The sequence below is a fragment of the Solanum lycopersicum genome, chromosome 4 (assembly GCF_036512215.1).
Source record: "Solanum lycopersicum chromosome 4, SLM_r2.1".
NCBI lineage: Eukaryota > Viridiplantae > Streptophyta > Magnoliopsida > Solanales > Solanaceae > Solanum > Solanum lycopersicum.
In genome coordinates this window covers 55,289,572-55,302,323 of record NC_090803.1, presented here as the reverse complement: position 1 = coordinate 55,302,323, position 12,752 = coordinate 55,289,572, and the positions used below count along the sequence as shown (strand labels likewise).

At 37.1% G+C, this 12,752-nt stretch overlaps 1 protein-coding gene across 3 annotated transcripts; it reads right to left on the bottom strand.

Moving 5' to 3' along the window:
- Window positions 1–159: 159 nt before the first annotated feature.
- CDKC (cyclin dependent kinase C) lies at window positions 160–12,541 on the bottom strand. Of its 3 annotated transcripts, XM_026030432.2 has the most exons (13): window positions 12,206–12,500; window positions 8,180–8,336; window positions 7,975–8,056; window positions 7,747–7,837; window positions 7,623–7,652; window positions 7,414–7,529; window positions 7,246–7,318; window positions 7,026–7,146; window positions 6,806–6,923; window positions 6,151–6,290; window positions 6,005–6,062; window positions 1,153–1,223; window positions 160–939 (listed from the first exon to the last, which is right to left on the bottom strand). In XM_026030432.2, the coding sequence occupies exons 3-13, from the start codon at window positions 8,044–8,046 to the stop codon at window positions 411–413; spliced, it is 1,419 nt and encodes a 472-aa protein (XP_025886217.1). In that variant the 5' UTR covers window positions 8,047–8,056; window positions 8,180–8,336; window positions 12,206–12,500; the 3' UTR covers window positions 160–410. The 3 variants fall into 3 exon arrangements, with proteins under 3 accessions (XP_025886217.1, XP_010319695.1, NP_001234799.1); NM_001247870.1 differs by lacking the exon at window positions 8,180–8,336 and having other exon boundaries at window positions 210–939; window positions 12,206–12,386; XM_010321393.4 differs by lacking the exon at window positions 8,180–8,336 and having other exon boundaries at window positions 7,414–7,652; window positions 12,206–12,541.
- Between the last annotated feature and the right edge of the window lie 211 nt (window positions 12,542–12,752).

Genomic DNA, 12,752 nt, shown 5'->3' with positions numbered 1-12,752 from the left:
GCTTGAATTGGGGCTCCCCTGAAATTTAGGTTGGGATGTTGGACCCTCAGGTCGCTGAGACTAAGGATTCAAAGACCAAGTTAAAGACAAAGCAACTCTCAACAAGGACGTTGAGACTCTGCCAAACATCATGACTACATGCATAACAAAATTTCAAAATTTATAGTCTAAAACAATAAATTGCTATTTAAATGAATCAGGGAGCAGAATTAGACACAAATTTGTATACCTAAGCCAAGAAATATCTACCGCACCATTTCCTTCACAAAAAGCACGCCTTCAGATGTACATTACAGCTCTCTAAGATATGCAAAATATGTTGAATAAACCCACAAATTTCTTACAATTGATATTGGTTTTCTTTGATGCCGTCTAGCCAGATTTTCTATAATGCATACATAGGTCAGACTCTATTGCTGCCAACCATATTGCTGGTTACGGTTTCCACTCATCTGGTTAGAACCTCTCCCTGCACCAGAACCTCCATATTGACCACTTTGGGAGTAATTAGGTGGACCACCATATCCACCACTCGGTCCCCGGGGACCACTGGGAGCCAACCCACTGCCGGGAAAAGGAGGGGCTCGTCCCTGAGGTGGATATGCCCCACTACTGTAACCTCCGCCCTGTGCCCCACGATCTTGATAATAGCCCCCACCAGGGTTTCCACCTGGAGGATATCGATTTGATCCTCCAGTACCACGAGGCTTTCCAAACTGATGATGACCAGCCCCAGCAGATATTGCAGGCTGGGAATTGCTCATTTGATGAGTAGATCCACCCCAGTGCTGGGAATGACCAGGCTGTTGGATAGGAGGGAGGCGCGAATGTTGCTGTGGGTGCTGCAGCTTGTGCCTTTTGGCCATTTCTTCATTCTGTCTCTGCTGTTGCCTCTTTTTCTTAGTCTGGAACTCATGTGATGATTCGTATTTAGGTAGGCTGTTCAATACAGTGCGAAACAGGTTATTAGGTTAAGAGACATATACATGCATACATATCATATTATATCTCAGGATATGCTTTCATTGATGCTTATAAATCTATAAAAATCTCAAGTTAGCTGAAACAGGTGGTTGGTTAGCTGTAGTTCCAGATCCATTGCAGGGAAGCACAAACAGCACTGAGAAACGTTGATGTAAATAAGGTTCACACCTTCTAGGATCACAAGGTAAGGGGTCGGTCCAGAAATATTCACCATCTAGAGCATCCTTTGCACATATTCTCTGCCAAAAAGAGGTGTCAATTAAAACCAGAATTAGTAAAGAAGCAGAAACATGCTTTACTAGTTACAACCAAGCTTTATGCAGTCAAAATAGCTTATTATAAAACTTAGGGGTCGTTTGGTAGAGTGTATAAGCAAAAATAATGCATGCATTAGCTTTGTGAATTAGTAGTCCCTTATTAGACATACTTTTTCATGCTATGTATAACTAAACACTCTATTGTGTATTGAGGAGTGTAGTACTAATACCATGGATTTCTAAGTATTAGTAATTGCAAAGGGATTTAATACATGCATTAGCATGGTTAAGACTCCACTACCCCTCAAAAGCACTTTTACATCTTTTCTATCATAATTGTGAAGGCTATTTAGTAAATGTTTTTATACAATACATATTATTTTTAATACACCAAATCAATGCAACCATTACTAACAGTCTAATGTGCATTATTTTTATACAACCCCTTAAAGTAGAGTTCAGATGCCTTTGTAAGAATGGAGATATCCACACTGGGGTTACACGAGATGGTAAAATTGTCAAAAATCTGTAGTCCTTTTGAATAATATGGATAAATAAAACCGATAGATCTCCAATTAGGTTTGCTCAGGAAAAAGCATTATCTAAATTTTGGTGGCCCTGTTGGTGCATACCACACTGGGTCTTCAACCTAAACATTTTTCTTACTGTAGCATAGGCTTTCGTCCCTTCGCCTATAGATGGTGGCTTGGCTTCGCTATCGCTCAACCTAAATCCAAAATAGCTGGTGCCCCTATGAATCTTTTGATCCCGTTTTGTTCTATTCTATGTATGCATTGGTCATGACGGAGATGTAGGTTTTCTAGATACCTTCCCTCAAGGTTATCATATCCTTTTTTCTAATCATATCTTAATCGTCATATTGGAGCATTTAAGGAGAGAAGTTTGTGTAGAACATGGCCAAACCATGTCGAGCAACCTTTCTTTTTAACTTTATGTGTGCCACGTGCACCACGTGTAAACGTCTGCTTTTTTACAATATTTGATCTAGTGGATTACGTGTTAGAATCCCAATATTCACAAAAACATAACATCACTAGTCTCACACTCATAGTAAAGAACTACTCTTTCACTACAACAATCTTCCTAGCACTTAACGCACCATGTAACGTTATTCCACTTCATAAGCTCTCAATTAGGGGAGTCAAAATGAACCTAAATATGTGCAATCCACCAAGAACTTAATAGGTTGGGCTCAAGATAATTTGGATTGGGATACAAGCATTAACCAATTTTAAGTGAATCCTCAATTAAGCCCAATTTAATCTCCAATTTCAACCCATTTTAAGACTCTTTATTTGTATTGATGTATGTTTCTATATAAAAAGTATGAATTACTATCTATTTTATATATTCTAGGATTTATCTATCCACTCGTAACTTTTTATTTTTTTTTATTTTTTTTTATTTTTTTTCTATTTTTTTGAGTTGGAAACTCAAATTGTGGCTATAAAAATTAAATAACAATATGTAAAAAGTACTGAGATTAACGAGGTCGGATTGGGAAGATCATGAAACAACCCGATTTTTAGCCCATTTGAGCCCAACCCATTTGAGCCCAAAATAATCTTGGTGGGATCAGAACCTAACCCAATTTCTATTTCAATCCATTTTAATATCTCCAATTTCAACTCAATCCACCCATTTGACACCTCTACTCCCAATGCATGTGATCGATACTTCCACTAGCTAAGCTATATCACACTTGAATTTGTGCCATTAGAGAAAACTAAAAACCATCTATGATCTCTTTCTATAAGCTTATTTCGAAAACATAATTGTATTATAACTATAGCACTAAGGAAGTGTTGCAATATTGGCAGGCGAGCAAAACCCAACAGAAGAATCCTTTCCTTTTTGAGACTTGCAGGGATTCTAAGAGGCTAATTTTTGCTTCATTTACAGATTCCTCATCAAGAAACAGAATACAGCTAAACTTGAGTTGTTGGACCAAATTAGCTGTGTCTTCAAAACATCAATTGTTTGTTTCCTTCCAAACAATCTATCATACGGATGCCGAGGTGATATTACACCATAGTGACCTCTTTCTGCCTCTAACAACCTGTGGTAGTTCTCGGCTATTTTGCTTGGACTCTCCAATATTGTTGTCAAACATGTGCCAAGTTCTCTTAAATGCACTACTTTTGCAGTATCCGACATGCACCCATCGACATTTTAGAAGAGTTTGAGCAACATAGATTTACAGTATTCCCCATTCTATGCCTACTATGTTTTGGTATGTGCCATGCCTTTGTGGTCACTCTACAATGAATGAAAGATGGTTAATACTTTCTACTTCTTCCCGCAAAAGTGGCACATACTGCATAATAGATGTCCCTTTTTCCGAAGATTCGGGTCCATTAACTAAGATATGCAAGGCACTTCGAATGAGATTACTGAATCCAGATCAGAGACCACGTCACTGACCCTGCTAAAGGCTTGTAACAAGAGTTTAACAATGAAGACATTTGACACTGTTGAGTCTCCCACATAGGCCAAGGGGTGTCGGATCCACACCTCTTGAGTTAGCTTTTGGAGAGTTAGGCCATGATTCATTTCCTTACACGATATCAGAGTCGGCCTCATCCAAATTCTTTGTTTCGAAACATCTATAATTCCTTTCATACCCACAGGACTCCACGTATGCAAGCTGGCACTATTTTCCTCAAATTATTCAATGCTTTTCTGATGACGACAGGCCTAGCCAGTCAACAAATCCTTCACCGTGTATTGCATTACAAAAGGCATAATGAACAAATCAAAAACAGGTTCTAAATCTGTCTAGCAACAGTGCAATGCAATAAAATATAATGCAGTTCTCCCTTCTACAAATAACTTCGCATATCAACATCCCCTTCCCTATATAGATTGCATGGGGTGAGGCATACACATCATCTGAAACCAACCGTGTCAAGCAGGCGACCTTATAAGAGGCCTTAGATTTCCAATTCTCCCATGGCCAACTGAAAAGGCTGCCTAACTCTTTGTTTAATCTCCTTGTGACAATCTTCATCCAAAAAAATCATCTCCTTATAACATGAACCTAAAAAGAATATTTCATTTGTTGCCTCTTCCATATGATACAATCAGCTTCTTCTGCATTTAGAGCCACATGCTCCTAGTCTTTTAGCAATAAGCATCATTCATGGTACTTCCCAATCAAAGTAGAGTCTTCTATAGTTTGTGCACCAGCTACCACAATGTCAACAATCGGACAACTTCCTACATTGGTTGTGAAATTATAATGGTCATCGTACAAAATCAAAAGTGGTGTATGTTCTCTCCAAACAGAACCTTCTATTCCTGCCATGACTAACCTTAATCTCTATACTGGTTCTAAAAGCTGGTGCCTGGTCTTAAGCTGCTCATATGCTTCCATAAAAGCCACGGGGTGTCTGAACAATACCAATATATCAAAGACTTTGTTCTCCATATTTAGCAACAATTTTATACTTTTTGAATAAAATGATAAAATCTCCATAGACATTTCACTATTATACTACTATTATATTCTTTCATGTTTCACGTTCCAACTCACCACCTCCCACTTCACCTACTGAAAAGTCTTCTTTTTTGTTTACATTATACCAAGTTCCTCCTAACCTTATCCAATGTTTTCTTCATACAGACTGGATAAGTCGAAAGAGAGTGAGTACACTGCTAATGAGTATGATCCTAGCCCGAGAGAAATGTACAGCCTTTTCAGGTTGTAGATCTCTTTTCAGTTTTCAAACCTCTTCTCTATCTTTTCCAACACTGTTTTTGCCTTGTATAGCTGGTACCTAAAGAGGCATGCCCAGGTAATTTGAGGGAAGCTCTTAATTGACAGCCCAAAGTATCCCCCAACCTTGGTAAATCATGCACTTCATCAACCCGCATGCCCTAATTATGGAAAGGGTATGCCAACACTATAAATTGCACAGCTTAAAACACCAACTCACCATTCATTCATTTCAATCTTATAGATGATCAACCTGCCCATTTCATTTTCCAATTTTTTTAACTCTTAGAGGTCTTAGCGTATATCAAAGTAGGAAAAAAATAATAGCAAATGCCGACTCCCTCCCCGACCCAATCTATGTGGCACCCTTTAACTTGACACAAACTTTAAGACAAAAAGGAGAACTTATGAAATTTGTGGTCTAAAACAAACCTTAGACATTCATGTGGCTACAAATCATTTCATTAAGGGTTAAGAGAAATTTGAAAGTTAAGTTGTCTCTAATTATAGAAAGGTGACATTCTTTTTGGGACAAGCTAAAAAGGAAAGGGTACCACATAAATTGGGATGTTCATGCATTTGGTCCGATCAAAATGCATCACATCATATGAGTAGGAATAAGAACATTGGTTAAAGTAAGGCGACTGTTTTACTATTATGTTCTACTCTAATCATTACGGGAACCAACAAACATACCACCAATGTCCCTTTACAAATTCTGATAACACAAGACAAAAGCAAATCAATTGAAAATACAAATTGCAGAAGTAATAAACAATCTACATACTAAGAATAGTCACACACTAATGTACCAAGTGAGTGCCTTTGGACAGAAAGGAACTCCTAAGGAGAGTACATATTGCCTTCATAAATACATTCAGATGCCAGTAAAACCTATATTCTTGAGGCAAAAGAGAGTTTGATCCTCGTCTGTTTTTTGTACTCAAAAAGACTTCTGATTGTGGAACAAAGGAAAACTTTGCACTTCGAGATTTAGTTACTAAAACCACATTAAGAGGAATACCTGAGATGGGTCAAGATTCAGCATTTTGTCTAATAAATCCAAAGCATGGCGATCAAAACTGCACAGTGAATAAAAATCAAGTATGTTAACCATTAAACAAAACAAGTAGTTCAAACTAATCATATTTCAAATGGAGAGCCCTTAACTGCCTAAAGACCTCTCTAACTCGTCTTTTCATTGGCCTTGCTGGCTTGAACTTGCTGTACCAAGGAATCTTTGATACACCAGGCCAGTTAATCTCATCAGGTGTTCCACAAAGCTCAAATATTTTGTTCAATTGTTCAGGCTGTAATCGGAAAAGATTAAGAGAGGTAAAGCCAACAGAAATTATAAAATTGTACTAAAAATAGAGCATAAAGATGAAGCAGAAGCAAAAACACAGAAAAAACAATAGTAGAGACAGCTCACATCAAAAGGAACACACTAAGAGCATGTTTGACTAAGCTCTTGTAAAATTTTGCTTGTCATCATATAATGGAGATTATTAGTCACGAACCTAGCTAACAAGATCAAATAAAAGAAACTAAGAAAATCTTTCCTATTCAGATCATTCAGTCAATTGTTAGATCAGGTTCGAATAAGTTGTTTTCTAATCCAAAAGCTTCATTGTTATCAGCATATCAGACAGAAAAATGGTATAGCAAACTATCTAACATAAGTATAAGATACTCTCAAGAAATAGAGGCAATAGCACATTAGCAGAGACTCCTTAGGGCATTAGCAGCAGGTATACTTGTAAAGCGAAGCTACTGACACCTACAGCACCTAGAGAAGCAAGAAAAAGGTTTAAAAGGATATTACCTCATTTTTCCCAGGTAAGATTGGCTTTCCAAATAAAAGTTCAGCAAATATACAACCAACGGACCACATGTCAACAGCGGGTCCATACTTTGTGGCTCCAAGCAACAATTCCGGAGGTCTGTCCAAGATTATCGGATATTTAGTCTAGAAAGAGCAGAAAAACCTCAGAGTGAAACAAGCAAAGTAATAAGAAGAATGCTTAAACATGCTTTAGATTTACCTGTACCACAGTGTAATAACACGATTTGTCAGATTAGCATTATGATCACCAGAAAATGAGCGGGCTAAACCAAAATCAGCAAGCTTCAGATTTCCTTCATTATCTATCAGAAGATTAGAGCCTGCTAACATAAAAATTTAAAAAAAAAAAGTGTCATGAGCTTCCAGGAACACTTGCAAATATCAACATGTTACGTACAAAAAATTAAGTACAAAGTAACCTTTAATATCTCTGTGAAGAACTTGATTAATATGGCAGTAATGAAGACCAGTAAGCAGTTGCTTCATGTAGCACTGGAAAAGGAGTATCGTCAATAAATGAGCAGCGAATAGATGGTCATCACAATAAGAAAAGACATAATCTTTTCTTCTAGTTAGGCTTACGATACTTTAATCTGCGGAATTGTGAATCTTAACCCTGGTCGATCAGCAAGGCCAGTCAAGTCATGATCCATGTATTCAAAAACCATGTAGATGTTTCCCTTGTACTTGTTACTATCTATTCCTGTAAGAAAATCGAAATTCATGGATGTTAATTTCTGCAAACATTGGGAAAGGAACTTCACTACCAATAAGAACATTTTCTTAGCTGGAATACCTAGCTTCTCTGGTTCATCCTCTTCAGGACCTAGATGAGAAATTCATGTCAGAACTGACAATAAAAGTTCAAACTTACCCAAAGTTCCAAAAATATAGCATCTAAGAATTAAGAAACAAAGTACCTTGAGAGGTTACTATCTCTAACAGCTTAATGACATTTTCATGCTGCAATTTCTTTAGAATTTTAATCTCACGGATGGCTGTTATAGGGAACTGCAGAAGTAAGTATAGAGTATAAGGTAATCAATTTTAGCTCAGGAATGCAATAGTCAAAATAAGCTCCAATATTTAAATTAAATGGTATAGATACAAATCTAAAACAGCATGATGATTGGGGAAAAGAACAGTACCCCCTCCTTTTCATTGTCCATACGTATCTTTTTCAAAGCAACAATCTCCCCAGTTTGTTTATCTCTGGCCATGTACACTTGCCTGGAAAAGAGCAACAGAGTCAATCATGCTAAGCATACAAACAATAGCAATACTATTGAAATATCAACAAATGAAAAGTTGTTTGAGTCATCTCTATATTGAATCAATGTCATCTATAGTCACCAATTACGATAGTTGAAATCTGAATCCCAAGTGATAGTGTCAATTGCATCCTTATTCCATGACTTTGGCCCGTTCTTAATCCGTCAGTTATATTTTTATCAACAAAAAGCAGCTAAGCACCAAAGCTAGTGTTGGACATTACAAATTGAGAGGCCCCCTACACAAAAACTAAAAAAAATTGCTCACCGATACAAAAAGTACTACTGCAGTAATTCGATAAATTTATCATGCAATTTTCCATCAGTGCTAGCAAGCCTAAACATCTGTATATTATTATCTGAGTTGAGTGAGTTCTGCCCTCAGAACACCTTAAGTTCTTCTCTATCGATCGTACCCAACAGACACACTCGGATACTCCTATACATAATAAGAGATCTCCCTTCCCCCAACTATCCAAAAATTGTCTGATCGACTGTCGCACTATCCAATGCTGCCCAAAAATGTTAATGAACAGGTCCCACAACTGCCTTGCAGGAGCTAGGCCAGGAAAAATCAACTTTACACTTGTAAAGTTCACCAGAATTCAACAACTATGGTTGGTACGCAAGGATTGATTCTTGGATTATTCCAAGGAAAACCTTCAACTGGGAGCTTCATTAAATAAACAAGGAAACCTCCAACAAGTATTTTGGGACGCGAGAGGCGACAAAAAGCGACGAGGCCTCCTTCACTGAGGCGAGTAGAGAACAACAACAACAAACCCAGCTGGGGAGGGTAAAATGAGGCGAGAAGTGAAGTGTCAATAAATACAAACAAATTAAAATAATAAATCTGTATATATAAATAACTAAAAACTCAATAAAATATCAAACAAAACTAATTAGGTTATTAACTATAATGCAACTAAAACTGTGAAGAAAAAAGCTGAGTAAAAAACAGCAGAAACAGTGGACAAACAAAGAAAGAAAAAAGCTGCTGGAAAACAGAGGAGAAAGAAGAAAGAAGTAGAAGAAGAAGAGGAAAATAGAAAAAGTACATGAACTCTAGCTTCAACTCACCTCGTCTGACCGGAAAACAGAGAAAGAACAAGAGAGAAGTTGTGCAGGGGTAGTCTGACTTTGACCAAAAACTCCTAGTTCTCAAGTTGCGATTAAAAGCTATGCGTTGATTCGCCGCCTCATCTGCCCTTTTCGGACTGCTCCACGCCCCAGAGAAAAAAAGGTGATAATTCTCTGCTTCGCCTCGCCTCAACAAACTAAATTCGTATAAATCTAATGTTGTTCGTTCTTAGACTCTTAACCTATTATTATCCATATTAAAGCCTCGAAGAATATTTCTAGGAATTGAAATGGTATGTTTTCTCTTCAAAACAAAAATAGTGCAAGTTCTTCAGACAAAGACAATTATTTATTTGTTCATTGTTACAACGTCAACATTAATTTCCTAAAACCAAATTCAGACAGGAAAAAGTCAAAAACCAAAGCAGAAGTAGAACATTTCTAAACCAAATGGCATCATTACAGAGGGCTGTGTAGATAATTAAAGATGTGAGTACGGTCTCCCCACCCCCCACCCAACAAGTTTGTCTTCATGAAGGGTAACATGGGATGTAGCTTCCAAAAAGGAAACCTGTCATTCTTTTGGGACAAACAAAAAAGAAAAGTGAGTTATGAAATTGGAATACTTATTTCTACTTATCATTACTGGTGTAGAGAGAGTAGATCATTTCTATGAAGCGAAGCGAGGGTTCAGTGCTTCAGCTGGCACGAAATATGGGGAAAAAAGTTAGTGAGACCAATAAGACAATAATTGTATGTCTGTTTTCTGACAAAACAACTAAAGGGGGACCTTTTTTAGTTTTTAATATGATTTTTTTTGCTTATATTTTTTCTGTGTTTATTTATGTCTTTTTTCTTTTAAACTGTGCTTCGCTTCAATGAAGCGAGCGCTTCGCTTAAAGCATGAAACAGGACCTTGTCGCTTTTTACTGCTCTGCATTCCCCTAAACACTGCTCTTAGCCTCAATTAAAGTGGAACTATCACCACCACATCTTTAGAATAGGATTTCGGTACTTTGCAACATTTGACCTACATGTCATAAAACACCAAAACATAAAACGGGCCAGAGCGAGTAATAACTGACAATATCCTCGAAGATCTAATGTGAAATATCATAAACAATAAAAAGAATCAAAAAAATGGGAAACAACCAAGTATAATGGCAAAACATTTCTAAAGGGCTAAATCCGGCTCAACAAGAATGTGCACTGAAAGTTTCATACCTACTCTACATTCCAAAGTATACTCATACATCAGATCCTTCCAGAATATATCAATGGCCACACATACAACTCTAACCAGTGTTATCAAAGGCGAAAAGCGCAAAAAAAGCTCTAAGGTTCGTGGGAGGCTGGGAGCTTTAAGCGCAAAGCACAAATAAAGCGTGGGCTTTAATAAAAAAGGCGCAAAGGGAGAAAAGAATACAAATGTATATGTTTAGTCAAAGACTAAATTATAAACATGAATGACAAATATATGACCAAAGAAATTGTATTTTTTTTATGATAAAGAGAAGTATCAATTATTTAGTTTCATTTCTTAATAAGAGGCTCATTGGCAAGGAAATGTTTATCTTAGAACCTTGATGACGACACTGAAGCGCACATAAAGCGAGGCGAAGCGCTCAACACGTTTTGAGCCTCGCTTCAGGGCTTAAGCGCGCTTAAAGCGCGCCTTTGATAACACTGACTCTAACTATTTAGCAATGTATCGAAAGTCTATTGCTTCCCACATGAAATAGATCATTCTTGATTCCGAACCCCAGGAATAACCAACTTGTACTGGAATTACAAGGAGGTGATCAACTATCACCAGAATGCAGATCAAAGTTCTTCATGTAAACAGCAGCTAATTTTTCACTAGAGATGGAAACTTTTCCAGCCTTCCAATATTGAGGCTTCCAAATGCATTATCAAAATTTACAAAGAGCTTTTGGCTGAATCTCAGAATTAATTTAATCAGATATTAATAGACTATAGTTAGAAAATAACTCTACATGCACCACCTATCCGTGCTCCCAACATCTCCTTCATCAATCCAATAAAACTAGTTACATTGGAAATATAATCCTTGTCAATATTACACTAACTGGAATATGAGCACGCGCTTGCCTACAACATACCCAGTGTATCCCACAAATGGGGTCTGAGGATGGGTAGGGTGTATGCAAACCTTACATCTACCACCTACCAGATTTGCCTATAGAGCCAACATAAACTATTGATACAATGGCAGTCTTCTCTTCATTTATTTTTATTACATGCAAATTACCAATATTCATCTTCTTCTATTTGACTCGATTGTGCAACAACAACAGACCAAGTGTAGTCCCACAAGTGAGGTCTGGAGGATAAAGTATAAACACCTTACCCCTACCTCATAGGGATAGAGGCTGTTTTCGACAGACCCCGACACAAGTAAAGCATCTCAAATCAGTTAAATTTGACTCAATTGTGCAAGCAAAGCACCTCAAAGCAGTTAAATTTATTTCAAATGTGCGAGCGAGAGAAACTACAACCAAAAAGATCCTTCTTCAAAACCCAAAATCATGCCAGTGTAAGAACTGAATCAACTAAATTGATTGTCATAATGGTAAGAATGATAGACAACATCTCAAAAGAACAAAACGCAATCCTAAATAGTAATACTTTTAAGTCAAAATTACAAAGGTCTATCCCCAATGGCTTTTTCTCAATGGCCTCAGAGTATCAGTTCCAAAAAAAAAAAAAATAGGCCTCACATAGACTTCTCCGAAACTCAATAACATCAGATCATGAAGTAATGGCATTACAGCTACAAACTAAAAATAAAATATCCCCCAACCCCACCCGGGTCCTACATCCAAGCTCTCAATTACCCAGAAATAGTACAACAGCAAAATACAAAAACTAAAATCAACAACACAAATGTACCAAAAGCTGCTATTTTGCTATTATTAGACCAAGGGAACCCATCTTAACTATCCAAATAAGAGGCAAAATAGAGGATAAAAGGAATTTGACTGTCTGGGGAGGAAAAAAAACTGACCCATAAGTTCCTTCACCGATTTGTTCAAGCTTTTCAAAGCATTCGATACTTCGGGAACCCCACAGTGGCGATTCATCAAGATTCAACTGACCAAAAGCAGCCACCGCCATGTTTATACCTATCTATCTTCCTCTGTGTGAAGAAGAACGATTGATGTAGGGTTGTATAAAGTTGATAGAGAGAACTCAAAAACCACAAGAGATGAACACTGTGATTGTAATGGAGGCGGCTTCGGATTACTTTGTATGGAGTTATGGCCTATGGGTTTTTCCACTAAACAAATGGCCTTGTTTGTGCCTAATACAACTTACCAAGGCCTTTTTTTCTGTTTCTTTTTGTAAACATTACAAGTTATTTCATAATGTATTATATTATTATCGTATTATATCATGTTTTATTATTTTGATCAATATAATAATTAAAGGGATAAGACTATTCAAATTTAATATTTGTGGAGAGAGAATTGTAATAATGTAAAGGAGATGTAAGATATTCATCATTATGAAATGTCACACATCGGTAATTTAAAGAATTTTGATTGTTGTAT